Source organism: Mustela nivalis, assembly GCF_964662115.1.
Source record: "Mustela nivalis genome assembly, chromosome: 16".
Lineage (NCBI taxonomy): Eukaryota > Metazoa > Chordata > Mammalia > Carnivora > Mustelidae > Mustela > Mustela nivalis.
In genome coordinates, this window is record NC_139035.1 from 67326144 (window position 1) to 67347725 (window position 21582).

The 21582-nt window shown below is 55.9% G+C and overlaps 1 protein-coding gene and 2 long non-coding RNA genes across 4 annotated transcripts; 2 read left to right on the forward strand and 1 right to left on the reverse strand.

Moving 5' to 3' along the window:
* The first annotated feature begins 673 nt into the window (after positions 1-673).
* Positions 674-8537, forward strand: LOC309850091. Its single transcript, XR_014304084.1, has 3 exons — positions 674-786; positions 2313-7805; positions 7924-8537. It is a non-coding gene; the product is annotated as an uncharacterized lncRNA (long non-coding RNA).
* Positions 4075-21441, reverse strand: SYT11 (synaptotagmin 11). Of its 2 annotated transcripts, none has more exons than XM_082703416.1 (4): positions 21304-21441; positions 14767-15593; positions 7665-7785; positions 4075-7167 (listed from the first exon to the last, which is right to left on the reverse strand). In XM_082703416.1, exons 1-4 carry the CDS (start codon positions 21335-21337, stop codon positions 6857-6859), a joined length of 1293 nt encoding a protein of 430 aa, XP_082559542.1. In that variant the 5' UTR covers positions 21338-21441; the 3' UTR covers positions 4075-6856. The 2 variants fall into 2 exon arrangements, with proteins under 2 accessions (XP_082559542.1, XP_082559541.1); XM_082703415.1 differs by having other exon boundaries at positions 7662-7785.
* LOC309850094 lies at positions 9522-18682 on the forward strand. Its single transcript, XR_014304087.1, has 2 exons — positions 9522-9922; positions 16934-18682. It is a non-coding gene; the product is annotated as an uncharacterized lncRNA (long non-coding RNA).
* Positions 21442-21582: the final 141 nt, after the last annotated feature.

Below are 21582 nucleotides of genomic sequence, written 5' to 3' on the forward strand. Positions count from 1 at the left end.
AAAAACAAACTACCTTGTTAGGAAGGAAACCCCTAGATGAACAAAGGACTGTTAAGTCTTAAATGTTTGGGGGATGTTGGAATTTCTTTTCTTTTTTTTTTTTTTAAAGATTTTATTTATTCATTTGACAGAGATCACAAGCAGGCTGAGAGGCAGAGAGAGAGAGAGAGAGAGAGAGAGAGAGAGAGAGAGAAACAGGCTCCCTACTGAGCAGAGAGCCCAGTGTGGGGCTTGATCCCAGGACCCTGGGATCATGACCTGAGCCGAAGGCAGAGGCTTTAACCCACTGAGCCACCCGGGCGCCTTTTTCTTTTTTTAAAGATTTTATTTATTTGATAGAGATCACAAGTAGCAGAGAGATGGGGAAGCAGGCTCCTTGCCCAGCAGAGAGCCTGATGCGGGGCTTGATTTCTGGACCCTGAGATCTCAATCTGAGCCAAAGGCAGAGGCTTAACCCGCTGAGCCACCCAGGGGCCCCAGATGCTGAAATTTCTAATCAACTTTTAAACATGAGTTAGCATCGAGATGGAATTACTGAAATATTTTAGCTTTGTCTATAGTCGTTGCTTAAAAACTCAGCACATGCGATCTACCATTAAGTCACCCAGTTTTTTTAACAAAAGCTGCTGGGGCGGGGACGTGTCATTTCCTGCCCTTCCCAGAGCTGGTTATTGCTAATTTTACTGCAGTTTGTTCTGAGCCAGGAGAAACCCTCTGGCTTCATAACTACCGCCGGCCATCAGATGCTTTCCCCAGTTTCCTTACACACCAGTACTCGACAGGAAGGTGAGTTCACACACGTGCTCAGGTAGGTACAAAGTCTCTGCGGGCCAGGTGGGCGCATGGGCATCTCCAGGTTAGTCTCACCCAAACCCTGTGGCCACTGTCGGTGTCAGATCCCCAGACAGCCTCGAGCTTCTGTGGCCTGGTGCAGCTCAGACACACCCACCACGGCCAACACCCAACAACTAACAAAAACAAGATTCCACTCGACCCCAGACTTCTTTGGAAACTCCAACTCAGTAATAAGTAGGAAGAGGCACAGATGTTTTGTGTTTGCCTTAGATCGGCTTCCTAGGCAGTTTTTGTCCCTTGGCTGTCTTCCTTCATTCCGCAAACCTTTACTGTGTGCCTGCTGGGTGCCAGGCGTCTGTCGGACGGCGGGAATTCAGCCGTGTGAATAACTACAAGAGTGCAGGTCTTGGTGGCTCTGTTCTGTTCTGCAGGGACCTCCGGTTTTTTGTTTGAGTAGGCTCCACACCCAACGTGGGGACTTGAACTACAACCCTGAGATCAAGAGCTGCATGCCTGCTAAGCCAGCCAGGTGCCCTAGTCACCTCTGCTTCTGAGGTGCACAGTCTGATGTCGGATGTGCGGGCTGAGTGCTGGAGAACAGGGCTGGGAGGAAGAGGACGTGTAGGGGTTCCGCTCCTTGGTGAACAGTGTCAGCTTGGAGACATGCTAGACGGGAGACTGGTTTGCTGTGAGCGAATGTCAGTCGCGAAAATGGCCAGTTTTGGGAGCCTGTAACTCTTAATCTCAGGGTTTTGAGTTCCAGCCCTGCGTCGTGTAGAGAGATGACTTAAATGAACTTAAAAAAAAAATTCTCAGCTTTCTGAAAAATTATGCTCTATGGCTAAACTGATTTGCTCTTGAATCATTTGTTTTTTTTTTTTTAAATATTTTTATTTATTTATTTGAGAGACAGTGAGAGAGAGCATGATAGGCGAGAAGGTCAGAGGGAGAAGCAGACTCCCCATGGAGCTGGGAGCCTGATGCGGGACTCGATCCCGGGACTCCGGGACCATGACCTGAGCCAAAGGCGGTTGCTTAACCCACTGAGCCGCCCAGGTGCCCGAATCATTTGTTTTTTAAGATTTTGTCTAGGGGGCGCCTGGGCGGCTCAGTGGGTTAAGCCTCTGCCTTCGGCTCAGGTCATGATCTCGGGGTCCTGGGATTGAGCCCCGCATCGGGCTCTCTGCTCAGCGGGGAGCCTGCTTCCCTCTCTCTCTCTCTCTCTCTGTCTGCTTCTGATCTGTCTGTCAAAATAATAAATACAATCTTTAAAAAAAAAAAAAAAAAAGATTTTATCTGGGATGCCCGGGTGGCTCGTTAGGTGTCTGCCTTCGGCTCAGGTCATGATCCCAGGATCCTGGGATCGAGCCCCGCATCGGGCTGCCTGCTGGGTGGGAAGCCTGCTTCTCCCTCTCCCACTCCCCCTGCTTGTGTTCCCTCTTTCGCTATCTGTCTCTCTCTGCCAAATAAATAAACCTTAAAAAAAACAAAGATTTTATTTATTGGACACCTGACAGGTGAGCCCCCCAGGCGCCCTGCTCTCGAACCATTTGAAGAGGACCCAAGTGCGAGGCTGTTTGTCTTGTCAAACCACAAGGTGCGGGAGGTGCATGAGGGCCGCGGCTCTTCTCTGAGAGTCTGTTACAGAAGACCAAGTGCTGAAGGAGGGGAAACGTGTGGTCCCCGCTTGCTGCCCGCCCAGCACCCATTCCTCCTTCCATAGGAAGTGACGTTTCCTTCAAGAAGCCCCGAGTTTCCCACACCCAGGTCCAGGGCAGTCCGAGCGACACTCACATCCTCCTTGCCTGATGGGCTCTGCAGTGACCACGTGGCCACTCCAAAATGGGAGAGAGCAGAGGAGAGACCCGCTAGAGGCGTCTGGGGGATGCCCTCTGGGGGTGGCCCTGGGCAATCTCTTCTTTTGCTCTGGGAGTCGTCCTACAAACGCCACCAAGCCGTCAGGGTTAAGCGGACACTGCGGACACTGCGTGTCAGTGTGGGCCCCCAGGAAGCGCCCGGGGCCCTTGCGGGATTAGTGGCCTTTTGCCAGAGTTGCCCCAAAGCTGGCCGCACCCGTGGACTTGCATTTGGGTAAACTGGTGTGTGTTCCTGGTGTTTAAACCAATTCAAATTGGGTTTCCTGTTAACCATAGACAAAAGCATCCTGAGTGCCAAGATACTCTCATTATTGTTGTGTGACTGTATTGTTTTTTTTCGGATTTGCCACCTAGGGAAAAAGCAGCGTGCAGACTGACCTGCGCGCCACGTCTGTGACGTCTACGAGCTCGCAGATGCCAAGACTTGCTGGGGGCGGTGAGGTTTGCCCCGAGATGGGCGTGCTTTCTGGCTTCTGTGAACTTACCTTATTTTACATGTTTTCTACAGGATCAGGCAGTGTGATGCAGCGGGGAACAAATGCATAGGAAGTAAGACTAGGAGACAGAAGGTTGGGAAGGTTCTGGAATCCCAACTAATTTTTTTTCCTTTTCTCTATTTTCCAATTTTTGTATAATATTTTTATTATATTACTTTGTCATTTAAAAGTTTTTTAATTCTTTCACTGAAACTTTAAAAGAGTAGGGGCTTCCTTTCCTGCTCCCAGAAGGGAACCACATACACGCAGGGAGAGTGATTTCCATAGGACAGAAGGCCCGAAAAGTCACGGTTCCAGGCTTCAGGAGTGCAGGGGTCCTCCGAGCACCCCGGGACGTGCCCCCGCAGGGTGTGTGAGCCCCGAGCGCTTCGGTCTGTGATTGCGTATTTACTGGAGGGACTGTCTGCTTTGCGCCGCAGGGCCAGTGTGCCCCCAACCCTGGCGTCCCGTCCGCACTCGACGACAGAGCTTTGTCAGGAGTGAAGGAGAGAACAGAATCAGCCCTCCTGGCATTGCTGCAGAGGATAAATATTTCCAATTACATGGACAGGCTAATGAGCTCTGAAGCCATTGGGTCTCTCCTGCTGGTGATGGTCTTAGGAATGACAGTTTGAGAGGAAAACAGAAGGACTAGAGAAAGAACTCTTAAGTCTGGAGCCTAGAATCTGCATTTTTCTTCCTCCAATAATCCACACCCGGTGTGGGGCTTGAACTCACGATTCAGAGACCAAGAGTCGCAGGCTCCCCTGACTGAGCAGGTCAGGTGCCCCAGGGATCTGGACTTTCAGGGGTCGGGGGTGGGGATCACACTGGGAAATGTGCCCTGAATCATCCCGTTGGAATCGGAGTGCGACTTGGCCCCCGCCACCCAGCCCCCAAGAACACCATGCGGGCGCGCCTGCGGGTTCAGTGTGAGTCAGTCTTTATTTTGCACTGGCGTGTGCGCTAGCAAACTGCACGTACAAGAGGGCGTTACATACCGCAGTGTAGCATTACAGCGTTAGGAAGTTTCACACGATTCACGTTGGAGTTTCCGGTTTTTTCTTTTGACACATTTGAGTTTTTTTTTTCTTTTCTTTTCTTTTTTTTTTTTTTTTTTTACAAGAGAAGACACAAGGGAAAGAAAGACGACCACGTGGGAGAAGGATCCTGGTGAGGGCACTGTCACTATCGCGGCCACAGAAGAGCCCTGTCTGTCCCCGTCCCGAGCAAGCCACTCCTGTCCCACGAGCCGGTTCTCTCTGCCCCCGCGCTCGAGCCCGTTCCTGGTCCCGGACGTCGTGGCTGTGCCCCACTGAAGAACTGAAAGGAGTAACTCATAAAGGGCCTTTTGCTATTAAGAGAAACTCTTGTCTTCCCAAAGGAGCCAAGATACCAGCAGAGAAGGCCCGGCTCTTGGGAAATCTGAAGTGACCGTTCCCTAACCTGTTCCTGACCACGAGTGCCTTGTGCAAAAGCTCGCGTGCGACTCTCTTGTCTTTCAACTGACTCTTGCGAGGTGGGGCCTGGCTTCTCGGCCGGATCAGCCAGCTCTGGGCCAGGCCGTGTGAAAGCCAAAGGCAGCTGAGAGACTTTGGGACAGCAAAGCCGAGGGCTGATGGATCAGGCGTGAGGTAGGAGGGAGGAGCCCTGTGCTGTCTGCCCGTTCCCACCCTGTCACCTGGCCTCCGCCGCTCCACAGCCCAGGGGGTGGGGGATGGGGGTGGGGGGAGGGTCGGGGGAGGCGGCCTTCCCAGACCCCCGGCGGGGGGAGCTGCCCTGGCACAGGCAGCAGGGCAAAGACCAGACTATCTCCACCTGTTTGCTCTGCAGTGTTTCTGGGAAGGAAACAAAAGCGGGTTGCTCAGCGCTTTCTGATCTTCAGACATTAAGGCGATGAAGAGGAAGCATTTAAGATTTTTTCCTAAGGGGGCTTCGGAGGGCTCCTGTCAGATTTATACTCAACTATCTCAAAATGCATTTTTAGAAAACAAAAAAAATTATTTTCTTCTACGTATGATACAGTATTTACATTCGATGGAGAATAGGTTGGAGACCGGTGGGGTGGACACGGATGGGGTCGCGCGTCAGATGAGGGTGTGCGGAGGGAGCAGGGAGCGGAGACCAGCCCCGAGGGGTCTCTGTGCCTGCTCCCAGCTGCTCAGCCCCGCTCGCAACCAGGTTCTAAAAAGAGAACAACAGAAGGAGGGAGGGAGCAGACTGGTCTTAAATGCACAAGCGCTAAGAGAATGTCACAGCCCATGGCTCTGTCCGCAGACACCCGGCCTCCTCAGAAGCAGGTCGGAAGGGGTGCTCTGGCCCGGGTGTGGACCAGCTTGGCCAGGCCTCGGCTCCAGTGGCTGCTGCGCGGGCCGCCCGCGGGATCTGCTGCCTGGACGCGCTGGCAGACTGTCCCCCGCCCCTGGGCTCTGCCCTCCGATGGTCTCGACGGGAGAGTGGGGGCCAACCAGGGGTGCGGAGACCCCAGTGCCCTCGCCACCGGCGGGCGGGGAGAGAGCCGCGTGCTCCCCCCAGCCCTTCCCCTGGTCTCGACGCGGGGTAGGACCCAGGGCTCCGTTAAGCACCTGCTCCGAGGGACAGGCCGGGAGAGACGAAGTCGGGTCACCTTGGCCGCGCCTGCGCTCGCACCTACTCCCTTCTCCAGTCTGAAGAGCCACAGGTGACAACTTCCGCAAGAGCGGCACTTTCTGAAGCCCTTTTCCCGAGGAAGCCGAACCCATCTCATCTCCGCTCCCTGACAAAACTCTAAAGCGTCTCCTGGGTCAGCACTTCTGGAACAATAAAGGCCAGTTCACCCTTCACGCCAGCAAAAGGCTGTCCCTTGGCCATGTTGCTGTCAGGCGGGGGCCGACACGCCGTCTTGCCCGCACCCACACACAGCACCTGGGGTCGGCCACCCCCGGCCCCCGGAGCCACCCTGGCCCGACCGGAAGGCTCCGAAGCTCCCTCCAGACAAACGTCCTGTTTCGGAGACCCGGGCTCTACCTCCAAGCCTGCCATCGCACGGGCTCCAGCGCCAGTTAACCCTGGGCTGCCCCTGAGCCCTCCAGCAGGAGCGGGGCAGCGAGAAGCCCGGCCCCCAGATCCGCCCTGCACACCCGGCCTCCTCCAGTCCACCTCCGTTTCCTGGCGCACAACAGACCTCTGGACCCTGAGCTCAAAGAGCAGAGCTGGGGCGGGGGGCGGGGGGCGTCCGACGGGGATGGTGACGCTACGAGATTTTACGTGAGCAAAACAACATCCTTCTGCAGAGCTGGGGGCGGGAGTCACTCTCCAGGGAAGCCCAATAAAAGAGGCCAATTTCAGGGAATCAGCAAATACAATTCGGCACAAAACACAATTTTCATGGATCAAAATCTGTAACTTGATATTGGCAGTTAGGCTAATTTCTTCAGTTTGTATTAGACATGCAAGTATAAGGTTACATTGTTATATATAGACTTGTGAGGCCTTTCCCTCTCTTTCTCCCCATTAAAAAAAAAAAAAAAGGATTTCTAGTGCCTTGCAAAGGAGAAAAATCATCATCGCTAAGAACTGATCTGCAGCTGTGGTCATGTGGGGTGTTCTTTGTGGGGTGTGTTGTGTAAGAAATCTTCTACAACTAAACCGAGGTTCTGAGTCCGCTCCTGTGTGGCATCTCCGTCCCCGTCGGCCTGCCTGGCCCGGGCCCGGGCGAGGACGACACGACTAGTACTCGCTCAGACTGTGCCACTTGGCCACCGGCTTGCGGGGTTTCTCGCACACCTCCCTCCAGTGCTCGGCGCCGCTGCTGGTGACGCTGTGGGCCCCCAGGATCAGCCTTCCCACCGCCTCGTTCTTGGTGGTGCGGTCGAAGTCGATGACCAGGAACTCGATGCTGACGTCAGGCAGCAGGTCGGGGGGGATGTCGTAGACGAAGGACTCGTTGAAGACGGGGTTCAAAGTGCACTTCTTCACGTGGGTTTTCTTCTTGGCGATGCGCTTTCTGCCGTAGTAGACGTTCACCTTGACATAAGGATCTGGGGCCACCAGAGAGAAAAGGGAGACAGGCCCATGACACGGTCCTCCCCTCGGACGGCAGCTTTGTGGGGAGGGGGTGCGCTCCTGTCCGTGGTGACCACTCACACGTGGTCTTCAGGGACTGCGCACCAAACGCGCTCCTGACCTCGGGTGGGTGCGGGGCCCAGGGCACCCCGGAACACAGCAGAACAACTTGCCCACGTCAGGACTGAGGAAAGCCTGTGACACGGGGCAGCGTTTTCCAGGGCGCAGGGACTCCCGGAGGCCTGCAGGGTTGTGGGGAGGTCTGTGGCCCCTGCAGCAGGGCTCGGTGGCGGGCATGCACCCCGCGGGGGGCACCTCAGCGAATATCCAGCCCTCTCCGCCCACGCGGGGCACCTTCCACGCTAGGGACAGCTAGAACCCGTGACCAGGGAGGGACAGAGGGCGTGGGGGGTGCAGGTGGGACAGTGTGGGGCCAGGGGGCCCGAGGCAGGTCGAGGTGAATAGCTGCTACCTGAGAGGCCGGTGATGTCCATTTTCGGCAGGTGTCGGGCTTTGAGGACCACCACGGTCAGTCTCTGTGCCACGGGCTGGTAGGACAGAGACACCTGGAGCTCCCCTCTGCTAATGCACTTCTGTGAAGAGGAAACAGCAGGTGAGCGTCCTGGCAGGGGGTGGGGGCAGCAGGGGTGCGGAGCCCAGGCAGGAGGGGCTGCGCGGGGCCACGGAAGGCGTGCCTCCGCCGGCGTGTTACTGTCACATTTAACGGGCAGGGAGATGGACACCTCCTCATTACAACCCCGACACGAAATGCAACCGTCTGCTCGCGTCGGGTTCCCGAGCGGGACTCTGAGGCCGGATTCCAGTCCGGCTGCTACTCCCCACCTGTGCGACCTGGACAAGAACTGGACGGCTCTGTGGCCCGTTTCCTCGCCTGAAGGGTGCAGATAAAACCAGTACTGACCTCCAAGCATCGAGACAACTAAAGAAATTGAAACGGGTAAAATTTTACCTGCACCAGCGCCTAGAGAAGTGTGTTTTCTCCCGGAGCCTCATTCAGTTCTCGGGGGAACAGTGCCTGGACGGTGGACAGCCAGGGACTCGGAGTTGAGCCTTCACCGTGCTGGTCGCCCAGCCCCTGGCTTGGACAGGTTCCTAAACTTCCTGGGGACTGTCCCTCTGTTCCACATGGGGAGCACCCGTTCTGTCTGCCTGCCCGTGTCTTGTCCAGCCCAACTGGCTTCCTCCAGGTGCCCACAGGTTGGGGCTCCCCTCTTTGAATCTTATTCTAGGCTCTGCTTGAAAAGGAAAAAACCCTCCAGCCTGCAAGGGCATTTTATTTTTTTAAAAGATTTTATTTATTTATTTGACAGAGAGAGAGATCACAAGCAGGCAGAGAGGCAGGCAGAGAGAGAGGAGGAAGCAGGCTCCCTGCTGAGCAGAGAGCCCGATGCGGGGCTCGATCCCAGGACCCTGAGATCATGACCTGAGCCGAAGGCAGAGGCTTTAACCCACTGAGCGACCCAGGTGCCCCTGCAAGGGCATTTTAAACAATACTTGGATACGTGTTAGGTGCTGGGGGTCTGGAGCTGATGGGACCTGTCTCCCTTTTGTTTTTCTTTTTCATTTTTTTCTCTCTTTTTAAAAATTTTAAGTAGTCTCTATGCCAGCTTAGATCTCGAATCCAGTTCCTGCCCCCAAGGAGCTTACCAGGTCCAGAAGAGACTGACAGAAACACACCTGCCCTCATCAGAGCAGTAAGGAGCCCGGCTGCGAGCTGCTGGGGGACCCCGGGGAGGGCTTGCCGGCTGACCTCAGGGCTGAGGAAGGCTTCTAACCAAATGGCAGAGGGCATAGGCTGGGGGTAACAGCTGCCGGCACAGGAGGGACACCGTTGTCGCTGTGTTACTGTTTTCCTGGGACTAGCATTGTTCTAGTGAGAGCTGGAGAATGAACTGGAGGGGAGACGGGCCCAGAGGCTGCTGTCTCAGGCTGTGGACGGGACCTGGGGCGCCCGCAGCAGAGGGAGCGCGGGGCGGGACACGTCTCTAGAAGAGCTCGCTGAAATGGAGGCAATTTCTTGTGTTTCTAGCTTATTTTTTGGTTTTATTTATCTATGCTTCTTTTGTTTCCCCCCCGCTTATCTTTAACTTCTAAAAAAATCTGGGACAACTTGGTGGCTCAGTGGTGAAGCGTCTGCCTTCAGCTCAGGTCACGATCCCAGGTCCTAGGATCCGTGCTTGGCGGGGAGTCTGCCTCCCTGCAGGCCACTCCCCCACTTGTGTTCACTCTCCTTCCAATTAATAAAAGGTTTTAAAAATAAATATATATATTTTTAAGATTTTATTATTTATTTGACAGAGAGAGATCACAAGTAGGCAGAGAGGCAGGCAGAGAGAGAGGAGGAAGCAGGCTCCCCGCTGAGCAGAGAGCCCGATACGGGGCTCGATCCCAGGACCCTGAGATCATGACCTGAGCTGAAGGCAGAGGCTTAACCCACTGAGCCACCCAGGTGCCCTAAAATAAATAATTTTTAAACATTTTGTGTTTCTGGTTTATAGAGTAGGGATGAGGCTGGGAGAAGGAAAGCAGAAAGGGGTGGGGTCCGGGAATATTGACAAAATAAGGCAATTTGGGACAAAAGTGCCCCCACTACGAGCGCTTACTTCTTGCATGCTTCAAAGCCCCAAGGGAACGTGCTCGGACGGAACACGAGCAGACTGTGCCCGCCACGGGCCTTCCGCGTGCCGCACACGCGCAAAATCACTTCTGGTGAGTCTACTTGGTGTTGGCTGGAAAGGGGGGGAAGCCCGCTATCAGTGAGCACCACTGGGGGGTGGGGACACTCGTGGACAAGGATGGGAAGTCACTGGATCAGCTCGTCCACAAGAAGCAAGGAGAGAAACCCCAGGGTCTGTGCAGTGACTTGAGCCCCAGCGCATCTCAAGGGATGAAACTGTACTAACGTATCACATGGTTCAGAGACTTTCCTGAGGCTGTTTCACACCAGGAACGCCAGGAACGTACGGAAAATCTCTCATAGGGCATGAAATGACTACAACGTGAACTTAGCCTTTAGCTTTTGAAATTGAAGTCCCGAACAGAACAGACCTGAAAAAAGATTTTCGTGGCTTTTCTCTGCTAGATTGGAGACCCCATCTCCTCCTTACCTACAGCCTAGAGGCTGTCTGCTCCTGGTTACACGGATTCACAGTCTTTAAACACAATTTGGACTCTAGACACAGAAGAAGGGTAAAGGGGAAACTTGATTTGAAAAACAGCTTTGGGGGTGCCTGGGTGGCTCAGTGGGTTAAGCCTCTGACTTCGGCTCAGGTCATGATCTCAGGGTCCTGGGATCGAGCCCCGCATCGGGCTCCCTGCTTCCCCCGGCCCCGCCTGCCTCTCTACCTACTTGGGATTTCTTTATCAAATAAATAAAATAAAATAAAACAAAAACCCAAAAAGCAAAAAAAAAAAACAAAAACAAACAAACAAAAAAACCAAACCAAAAAACCAAACTAAAGAAACACCCAGAAGTTTTATTTGTTAAAAAAAAAAGCGCAGACTATAAAATTATAGCTTCGATTTCCTAATTATTTGGCTAAAACGGTGTTTTCAAACTCACCCACTGGGAAGATAGCACAGTCTGTGCCTTCCAAATCCCCCACCCCTTCCCTTGCTGTGGGGACGTGGACGACTCCTGGTCACCCTTCCAGTGATTTTCTCCCCTAAAATCACCGCTTGGCAGTTGCTGTCCTTCGGACCCCCTTCACCTCTGGCCATCTCACAGGGCCGGTCCCACCTCCCGAATGCGGCTGCTCTGCACAGGCGGCCAGATTCACACCCCCCCCCCCCCACCGGCTTCTCTTTCTGCCCACTTCCCACCGCAGTAGCATCCTCAGTGGGTCTCTCTCAAGGGCTCTTTGTCCGGGGCTGGGAGCGGGGCTGGGAGCGGGGCTGGGAGCCGCTTGGTTTCCCAGCTCCCCCCCCACCCCCGGCCTCGGAGCTGAAAGGATCTTCTCCATGCCGGAAAGTCCTGGGAGGCTTCGCTCTCCGCCGGCGGCTTCCCCGGGGAAGAGGAGCAGGTGCAGCGGTGCCGCCGGGGAGGACGCGCAGGGGTGGGGGACACGCCGGGGTGAGGGCTCCGACGGGCTGCGGTGAGGCTGTTCCCTGTGAGCAGCAGAGCCCCTTCCCGAGCAAGAGTCCAGCCCCACGGCCTTCGCACGAGGCGGACCCGCACACCCTCAACACACCTTCGCTGGGGCCAGAAGTCCGAGGACCACCTCCCCACGGATCCCAGTCACGGGAAAACAAGAGAAACAAAACCCGCACTGTTCCCACACGCCCGCACCTTCTCTCCAGCGCGCGAGCACAGCTCCTCTCTTCCTGGCTCGTTTCTTTTCAGCCCCTATTGGCTCCGCTGCGGAACCTCTTAGGTTCCTCACAAATCTGAGATTTTAGGAATCCTGGTCATTCCTGACCGTCGCCGCAGGCCATCAACACCAGATGCGGCCCAGCAAGGATAGGAAGTGATTTGGAAAACAACGACCTCCAGGAACTTGGGGGACTCTAACGGTGGTGCGGGGTCCCCTCGCCTCTCTGGACAGCCTCCCTTCTCCCCCACGGCATTTATCACGGGAATGTAAATTCAGGTTAATTTTTATCCAAGAAGCCTGCTGGCCCCCTCAACCAGAAGAGGGGGCTATCTTGATCTCAGGATTGTGAGTTCAAGCTCCACATTCGGTGTAGAGCCTCCTTAAAAAAGATGTCTATCCAAATAAAATATTAGAAAAAAAGCTGCTACTCAAAAAAAAAAAAAAAAAAAGCTAGTTTTGGAGATCAGAGATCTCAAGAGAGATCAGAAATTTGGGGCATTATAAAATGTATATTGGGATATTTCCTTCATGATCAAGGGTCAATTTCTCACGTTTCTTACATCCTGTATGTGCACAAGCGCTGAGACTGCTCTCAGTGACCCCGCCAGCCTTCACGGGCCAGCCCAGATGAGACCCAGAGAGACCGCGATCGCCAGTCCCGGGGAAGGCACGAGGTGAAGGGTCAGGGAGGATGACCAGCCCCTGGCTTCTTTGCCATGGGCAGTGGAAAGGACGCGAGGCAGTTTTTCTGCTAAGGAGGGGAAATGCAGTTCAGGGGGACGTTACGGAGAGAAGTGTGTCTCCCGGCGGTCCCCACCCGGGCCGCTGGGTGGGAGAGGCTGACGTGGCCGCGCATCAGAAGGGGATGCCTTGCCCAGACCAGCCAGCACTCTACAGAGTGTGGAGTGGTGTGCACGGAGTGTAAGAGTGTACAGGGTGTGGAGCAGCTGTAACCGGTGAGCCAAGGAGAGATCCCGACAGGGCAGACTCTTGGCCTCGGCAGAGAGGACCAGCGGAGACGGGCAGAGGCTGCACTGCAGGGAGGCTTGGGGACCAGCGGCCAGATCAGTGCGGTGAGAGCCATGGCCCTGCCCACAGGCGCCGGCTTGGGAAAGGCTTAGGACGTCCAGGAGGCTGGAAGGCTCTGGTGCAGGGCCGCACAGCCTCGGTATGTCCTGTCTGGGCCTCTCCCTGGGGGCCCGGGATCCTCATCCTGGCTTGTCCCTCCTGAAGGGAGTTAATTCAGTGGAAAGAAACTTGGCTCTTGCCAAGAGCCCCCGGCAGTTCAGCAAATGCCATTGTCTGCGCTCCCTGGCCAGTGTCCTGGATTCGAGGCTGTTTTGTTCCCGGCCCAAATCAGTCCCTTTCCTGGCCCGTCTCTTCCCAGCTGCAGCTTGGCACAGAGCCACTGCCTGCCTTCGGCCTTGGCTAAGACAGCACGAGCCGTCTGGGGTCGTCCGGCCAGTTGGGGGCTCCAGCAAGGCTGGGGCTCCGGGAAAGGACGGCTCAGGCCGCGGCAGGAAGGCAGGTGGGGGAGCGTGGAGCTGCTGGAAAGGGGGGTCAGGGAGCCAGGAGGGCTTGGCGGAACCCCAAGGAAAGAGATGACGGGCAAGGGGCAGGGGACTGAGTGGGATGAAAACACGTCACTGCCACGGTGTCTACTGGGGCTTCTGACCCCAACCCCAGAGGATATAAGAGCCCTTGCTGTGTTGGACTCTAGGACGGCTCGTTGTGTCCTGGCCTTGGACCCGTGCTTATGCCCTGACCAAACCCCTCTAATATTCTGAAACCGCCTGGGCTTCTGGGTCGCTGCGAGGCACCGCTGGGTGTGCCCCATGACAGCCGTGGTTCCCCGGGCGGGGGGGCAGGGCCTGTGACACACTATGAGGGGCAGGGCCCCCTCCTAGAGGGCACACCTTGTGACTGGAGCTCACTGCACAGGCAGCCTCTACCGGCCTAGAAGCCTCTCTCGTCCAGTCCCGCGCCTCCTGCCTCGCCAGGGAGTCCAGTGTGGGCTTGCAGGTGGGCACCGGGAGAGAAGCATGGCCTCCGAGCCACAGATCTTTCTGGGTGGTAGTTGTCAGTGGCTCTGATGTCCTTTCTGAACCTCCCCCCTCCTTCTCCAGTGACTCAGGCTCCCCTGCCTTCCTTTGCTTTGCCAAAACACAACATAAACATCCGCGAACCACATACATCTCCCAGGGACCAAGCCTCCCCGACAGCAGAAACAGGGGCACCACCACCAGCAGCGGGGCCGGTTTCCTGGAGGGTCGCTGTGCAGAAGGGGCCGAGCAAACGTATCCTCTTGCTTCGTTCCTGTGGGAACCTGAGATCAGAGTTGCTAAGCTGAGTTCAGGGAGCGGGTGATCTGGCCTCAAACTTGGCTTTGACTTCAAAGCCCCTGTTACTAGCTACTTAGGTTGTACCTTGAAACAGGATTGAAAGTCTGAATTTGAAAAGCCAGCCACGTCTTTCGCGGCCCCTCTCTGCGTGGCAGCTGCCCGGACGCTCTCTCCCCCAGGGGAGTCAAGGTCCTTAAGGGCGACAAGATGCCGGACACATCGTCTCCTCTAGTCCTCAAGCCGGAAGCCCAGGAGGGTTCTGTACCTCCCTGTGCCCCCTGGCTGGGAGGCGGTGAGCTAGGGCGTGTGGCCAGAGTGCTCAGCAGACAACCACCCTGCCCCCCACCCCAGCTGTGTAAGAAACGCATGAACTCGCGGGGGTGGGGCATGTTTCTGGCGCCCCCAAAATTACAACTCAGGAGCCCGAGCTGGCCCAGTGGGGAGAAGGCAGGGGGCTGGGCTCTCATTCCTCTCTGAATGTGGAGGAGAGGCTATGGGAAGACCCCCCACGTGACCCGGCTGGGGCTGGACAGGCACGCGGGGGGCAGAATTACTGAAGCCCCACCATGGTTCCCTGGAGGGAGATCATACACGACTTGGGAGAAGAAACTGGCCCCCATGTCCCGGTCTGGACTGGTGGGGGCGAGTCTGCCCCAGGAAACCTGGGCTTAGCGTCAGGACGCCCACCATGAAGAGAAATTTCAGAAGCTGCCCACCTGTCCCTCTCCCTGCGAAGTTCCTTTTGGAGGAGGCCCTCTGTCTCCTTCTGACCCCGCTGATCCCTGACAGCCACGAGCTCCCCACCCATCGCCCCCTCTCTGTCATCCACGCGTGCCCCGCCCTTCCAGCTGCTCCCTGAGATGTCACCTCCGCCAACCGACACACTCTTCCGCCTCACCTGGATGTTCCTTTTGGTGATGTCCCTGGTCAGCTGTGCCTTGCCCGTGCTGGGGTCCACGCCAGCCAGCGGCACCATGACTTCCCCGATGACGTCGTCCCGGGAGAAGCGGTCGAAGCTGAGCACGAGGAAGTGTAGCACCAGGTCCTGCAGCTGGCTGTACGGGATGCCGTAGAAGGTGAAGGTCTCGTCGAACACGGGGTCCAGCGTCTTCCGCAGCACTCTGGTCTTCACCCGATGACGCTTGTCAGGGAGGATGGTCATTTTGATGTAAGGGTCAGAGCCCTGGGTCTGCTCGTCCATCACCGGCAGCCCGTGGGCCTCCTGGATCGTCACCACCAGGGCTTTTTTCGGGAAGTTATAGTCCACGGAGAAGGTGAGGGTCCCCAGCATGACGTCCTCCTCTGGAGATGATGGAGACGTGCTTTTGCTCTCCCCGGGGGTCAGGCTCGCAACGGGGCTCCTTAGTTCTTCCCCATGGTCCACCTTGATGGGTAACTGGTCCATACAAGAACCGGAGCCCGGGCCCTTGGGACCCCGGTCAGGGCCCAGCAGGCCGGCCTCGGCGGCGTCCACCAGCGCACGCCCGCGCCCGCCTCCCCGCCCAGGGCCGTCTTCGTCTCTCCGCACTTTGATGATTTTCTTCTTGTTGCTGAGCGTCTCTGGGTAGATGCTGATGCCTTTGAGCATGTGGATGAACTTATACGGGGGAGTCTTGTGCTTCTTCTCCGCCCGCTGGTGGCAGCATGTCCACACAAAGACGGTCACCGAGACGCACACCACCAGCACGGACGCCCCGACGAGGCCGGCCACCACTGGGGACACATCTGAAGTGGAGACAGGAGATGCGTCAAGCCAGCAGGACCTTAGCCCCTCATCCAGACCAAGCCCTCTGCAGAGCCAAGGTGACCTGCGACGGAGCCCGCGGCATCGTCCCGAGCTCGCCTACGCTCAGGAGCATCCCCTCTCTGGGAGACGCCCTGAGCCAGCCTCTCCGGCCCATCCAGGGCTGCTCCTTCCCACCAACCTGCACGAAACCCTTCTCTTCTCCAGGAAGCCTTCCCTGAAGTGCCTCACCCAACTCCGCGCTCTTCTCTCCGCCTCCTCCCCGCACATCAGACTTGGTTCCCTCTTACTGATTGGTGTCTCACGTAAAGCTGTCCTGTGTTATGAAGTCACCTTTTTACCTCAACCGTTACACAACACACACGGGCACGGGCCATGTCTGGTTTCAGAACGTTCCAGGGCATCTGTACGGGGTGTGCGGTGAGCTCGTGCTCACGGAATGGTGTTCAAGGGTGGTAAACGGGGGGAGGCGGTAAAAAGAAATCTGGCTCTGAGTACTTTAAAACTATGTTCCAGATTTCAGCTCCCAGCTCCAGATACTTGTATTTTATTCTAATTTTACTAATTTTTTAAAAAATACTTGTATTTTAAAGCGGAGGAAATAGGGGCTGTGGAAAACGTCAGCTCTTCGCTCAAATATCACCTTCCGAGTAAGGCCTTCCCCGACCGCCCTACATAAAGTGCAACCTTCTTCCCACGAGCCCTGGCCCTGCTTACCTTTCTTCTCACGTCTCTCTCTCTCACGTGCCGTGACACACACACATATGTGGTTTTACTACAAGAAATGTCACTTCACTAGAGAATAAGCTTCACAGGAACTGTTTTTTTTTTTTTTTTTTAAAGATTTTATTTATTTATTTGTCAGAGAGAGAGCGAGTGAGAGCGAGCACAAGCACAGGCAGACAGAGTGGAAGGCAGAGTCAGAGGGAGAAGCAGGCTCCCTGCGGAGCAAGGAGCCCGATGTGGGACTCGATCCCAGGCCGCCGGGATCATGACCTGAGCCGAAGGCAGCTGCTTAACCAACTGAGCCACCCAGGCGTCCCAAGGGAACTGGGTTTTTTTTCTCTCTTGCTCATTTCTGTCTCACCAGCACTAAAGATGCAGAGCTGGTTCTTGGTACGTAGCTGCTCGACGAGCGAACACACGCAGAGACACGCTGCTTCCTTCCCTTCCACTACCCTTGTCCTCTCCCACACAAGCTGCGCCCCTTAACGAGTTTGGGGTTGTTCTGCTTTTCCCCAGCAAGTCCACCAAACCCAAACTAGGTTTAGGCCTTAAAGGTCTCTCTCCATAAGGTTTCTTTTTCTGTATTACTTTTTAGGGGAAGAGGGAAGACTTGCGTAGGGCAGGAAGACCCAAGGAAATGGACAAGACTTCAGCACATCCCAGAATCTTCCGGAAACACCCTCCCACCAGCTGTGTGCCCGGCTCACTGCCCCGCTCCCTGCGGGCCTCTGCTCCAACCTTACCTCATCGGAAAAGCGCCTCTTGGTCACCCCCAGTGAGATATCGGCCCCCCGACCCTGCTTGGTTTTTCTTCACTGCACTTCCTACGCCTGACATGTGCTGGTCTGTCCTCCCTTACTGGAGAAGATGAGTAAGAACAGTGACTGTTTTGTTCACTGCTAGAGCCCCACGTCCTAGAACCACGGGGCACACAGTAAGTATTCAGGGAACAAATTAATGTGAGTTCAAAACACCCTCCCCACATTGGAAAAAGAGCACGAGTCGATAGGATTACATACATCAAAGATAAAGTTCTATACTGGCCTTCAAAACCTATCGATACACAAAGGGAGACCTTACTTGACAAACCTGAGCAAAAAGTCTAGTTGTGGGCGCCGGGGTGGCTCAGTTGGCGCCTGGGTGGCTCTTTATTTTGGTGCAAGCCATGATCTCAGGGTTGTGAGATGGAGCCCTGCGTTGGGCCCTGTGCTGGGCGGGGAACCTGCCTGAGACTCTCCCTCTGCCCCTCCCCACCACGTGCGTGTGTGTGCACGCACGCTCTCCCTCCTCTCTTGCTCAAAAAAAAAAGTAGTTGTTTAGGTGACCCCAAGTCAGATGTTAACCTGTAGTATGAGTGCGACGTCCTGACCATGGGGGAGGGGTAGGAGGATTTCATCTGTGCTGGTCATGACATATACGGCCTGTTCTGTCTAGCACAGGCAAGAATACAAACTGTTCTCTTCTTGTGTACATTTGCTGTGTCCCTGCCAGGCACGGTGCCAGCGCTTTCTCTGAGTCAACAAACTCACGGACTAGTACCACTGATATCCCCACTTTAGAAGTGAGGAACCTGGGGACTCAGATTTGCCCGAGGCCACGTACGAGCAAATGGCAGTGATGGGACCAGACTCTGGTCGGCCTGACACCGGAGCATCTCTTCGTTATGGATAATCAGGGTCATAAAAGGCCTGGAAACCATATCAAATGAGGCAAAGTTGAAGGAATGGGAGCTGAGGGGTCTGGGAATGAAAACTTTCTACAGTTATTGAAGGCATCTGGATGGAAAAAGTGTGGCTGGACTGTACGTCAGAGGCCCGGCCCAGCACCTGCGCGTAGAAGCTACAAGAGGACAGACTCTGATTCAGTGAGAAGAGTCAGATTATTATTAGAACTGCCTCACAACGGCTCAGATTGCTTCATGAGGCAATGACCCTCCAGCTGAAAACTTTCAGAGGTTGAATCGCCCTTGCTCAGGCATATTTTAAAAGAGATCTCTTCAGTAGGGATTGGACTAAATGTCTCTGAAGTTCTTTCTCCAACATTCCATGATTCTATGAAAGTTGGGGTCAGGCAAGAAAAGAAGAGGTTACGTTCTTTAATAATACAGTACAGAGAAGGACTAAACCATTAACAAATGAAGGCCACCGCGTCCACAGCCATACTAAATAATAATACTGTCCCTCGGGTACGAAGTGGAGTAAGGGTCGTTAGGGACGGGCTTCACCACACGGCAGCAGCCTTGGTAGGAAGCTCCTCGGAAGCCGGCGGAAGTAGCGTCCTGTCCGTCTCCTCCAGGCGAGCGGCTGAAGGGACCTCAGGGAACAGGCGAGCAGCTGAGTGGATTCCATGGTCAGTGAAAATGGGCCCAATCTGAAAAGTGGCTCTCGGTTCACTGGTCAGGGACTGTCCTGAAAACTGCTTGCTACTGATGAATGACAGCGCCGAGACTGGCTCCAGGAGACGAGGAAAGCGGGAAACCAACAAGACAGGTACATTGCTGAGGACGGTTTAAAGAGAGGTGTCGAGGCCAGGCTGGGAGGCGTCTGAGCGAGGCTTTCGGCTCCACCAGAGACTTACTCTGTGGTCTTGAGAGAGCCCACTCATGCCTCCACACCTGCTGTTAGAAACATGGATGCGGGGCGGGGAGAGAAGAGGTGGGGTTCCCATGTCTCAGGACAGGGAAGGGAAAGAGGAGAAGCCTGTGAAGCCACCTGTAGCCTATGCCAGGCGCTCTCCCGCACCTGGTTTCCCACTTCTGCCCCCTTCTTTCTTTTAGTATCGGTTAGCCCCTGCCTCTCTCCCCCCACACCCACGGCAGTGAACTAGAAAAATCAGAGATGCTGAAACTAGGAACCCCTGCCCTTGCTTTCATCAAAAGCTTGGTGGGAAAAGGAAGTTGGAACTAGGGGCTGCAGTGAGGGTTTTAGAAGTGGTCCTACTTGGCAGCGATTGTGCTGCTTGCTGCTTTTGTCCTCCAAGGTCACGGATAATCGAGTGTTGGCTGGGTGAACCTCCCAAGGGCAAAGGCGTTTGAAATGAAGCACTCTATGAGATGTGAGAAAGTCAGAAGTGGCAGCTCTCTACGTAGGACCCCTGCGTATGTCTGAAGACCTGTAAGATGTCCGTGGGCTGTGCCCTTTGCTCTCAGCCTTGGGCCAGACCTGCACTTGACACTCCCTTTACTGAAATAGCATTTCCCTATCAAGTGGGCCCAGGTGATACAGTGAAATGACAACGGAGTGTGGCATCACCTGGACCTTGGTTTAGGTTCTCGCTCTACCCTTACTGTCTGTCTGACTCCACCCAGTTGTTTTGTGTCCCTGAACCGCAGTCTCCTCATCCGGCAGATATACGTAATAATGCCTAGACTGAGGATGTTGTAAGGATTAAATAAAATGGAGTAGGTTAAAAAGCTGAAGTAATTTCTCTTTTTCACTAATATTCCTTCTAAAGGAAACCACTATATTATACCCCACACCCTCGAAATTTCCAAGGAAATCTAGAACTGCAATTAGAGAAAAGAATATGTTGGAAAGAAGGCAGAAGACAAAAGGGAAAGAGCAAGAGGAAAATCATGGGGTGCTCATGTGGCCACAAAAGGGAAACCTGTTGGAGAAATTTAGGACTCAGGAAGACAGAGATGCAGAAGGTGAAGTGGAAGAAAGCAAGCCAGCTAACATTTAGCCTTGGGCAATCAGTGGGAAGCAGTAGCTAATGGGCGTGATCTGCCTTCTGGATACTTCCCCTAATCTGACGGTGTCTTCTGGACACTGAAGTGAGAGAGCTCATTTCCACGAACCTCTAACTGCGGAATGAGAAAAGCCATTTCCCCGTTGGACTATGGCCCCACCCTAAAAATTGTCCTCCGGATGCTCAAACCTTCTGGGTTGTCTGAAGGATAGACTCTCCTAGGAGACAGGAAGAAACCCTTGGCTGACAGCAACTCCCACCGAAGCTGGGGTAGAGTGAGGGAGAAGCAGGGCAACTCCTGTATTTTGGAAGCAGAAAAGCGGAGCCCAGGAAGTTTGCAACCCTAGCACATTTTGGAGGAAGCCCCAAAGAGGGGAAAACTTGCTTATTCAGCTTTTCTTCCCCTTCCTCCTCCCTATTTTGCCCTCCACTCTCTGCCCCTGGAGGGCAGCTCAGCTGGGAGCCCGGAGGCCCGGGTCGGGGACCAGCCGCTCGGCGATGACGTAATGCCTTGCCGGGTACACAAAGCGGCCTCCCCCGGGCCCGGCCTCGCCGCCCCTCCCCCCGGGCCGGGCCCGCGCCCCCGCCAGCACCAGCGCGGTGAGTCCCCCTCTCCGAAAGGCCAGCCAGGGAAACAGGGAACAAAGGCCCGAGAAGAGGGGCCTGGGCGCTGCCAGGAGGCCCAGAATAGACATCACGTCATCCCCGGCTCCGCAGCGCCGAGCGCCATTTGGTAGCATCGGACGGACCCACCATTACGGTGCAGAACCGCACTTGGGGGCCTGCGCCCCGCGCCCCGCCGGCCAGCGGCTCCCCGCGCCCGCGTCCCCACAGCCCCGGCTCCCCCGCGGCCGTGCCCCAGCCCCGGGACCCCGAGCCCCCCAAGCCGCCCAAGCTGCCATCTTGGCGCCCATCCCCCGCCGCCGTCCTCCCCCGCAGCCCGAGGAGTGGGAGGGGGAGCAGGGGGCACCGCCCTGCGCGCCCCGAGGGGGAGGGGTCCGCGTCCTGTCCCCCACCCCCACCCGTAGCATGCCGCCGCGGCCCACGTTTGGGCGTCCGTCGCGGCTCGCGACCCCGGCGAGCCCGCGGCCCGGCCGGGCCCTGCAGCCCGCAGCTCAAGTTCAGGTGCCGCCCGCCGCCGCCTCCGCAGGCCCATCCGAGCGGGCCCGGCGTGGAAGGCCTCGGCGCGGGCTTCGCTCCCTCCCTCCCGGCACTGGCCCCTCTGGCGTTGCGGCGGTGCCCACTGCCCGGGCTCAGTTTCCCGACTCTACTCACCGAAGCTCGGTCGGATGTTGGTGATCTCAGCCATGTCGTCGCCAGAGGCTCTTGCTGCAAATGCTTCCTCAGGGGTCGGGCAAGTCCGGGGGCGCCCGGCCAGCACCGAGGCCGCCGCTGTAGAGCGCTAGCTCAGGGCAGGGGGAAGGTGTCTGGCGGACGCCTCCTGCGACGGTCGGGCCCCCGGTTGCCGGCCGCGGCCGCCTCCTCAGATGCTCCGGGGATGCTCTGAGCGAAGGATGCAGGTGCAGCCAGACTGGTGCTGATGCGAGCTAGGCC

Bases quoted from the DNA above. Each gene is read 5' to 3' on its own strand.
- SYT11 (XM_082703415.1), bottom strand. From the start codon at position 21,337: ATGGCTGAGATCACCAACATCCGACCGAGCTTCG. The intron at 15,594-21,303 runs GTGAGTAGAGTC...TCTCCACTTCAG, and splicing joins CAACATCCGACCGAGCTTCG to ATGTGTCCCCAGTGGTGGCC. The intron at 7,168-7,661 runs GCAGCTATTCAC...TGGTGGCCCCAG, and splicing joins CATCACCGGCCTCTCAGGTA to ATCCTTATGTCAAGGTGAAC.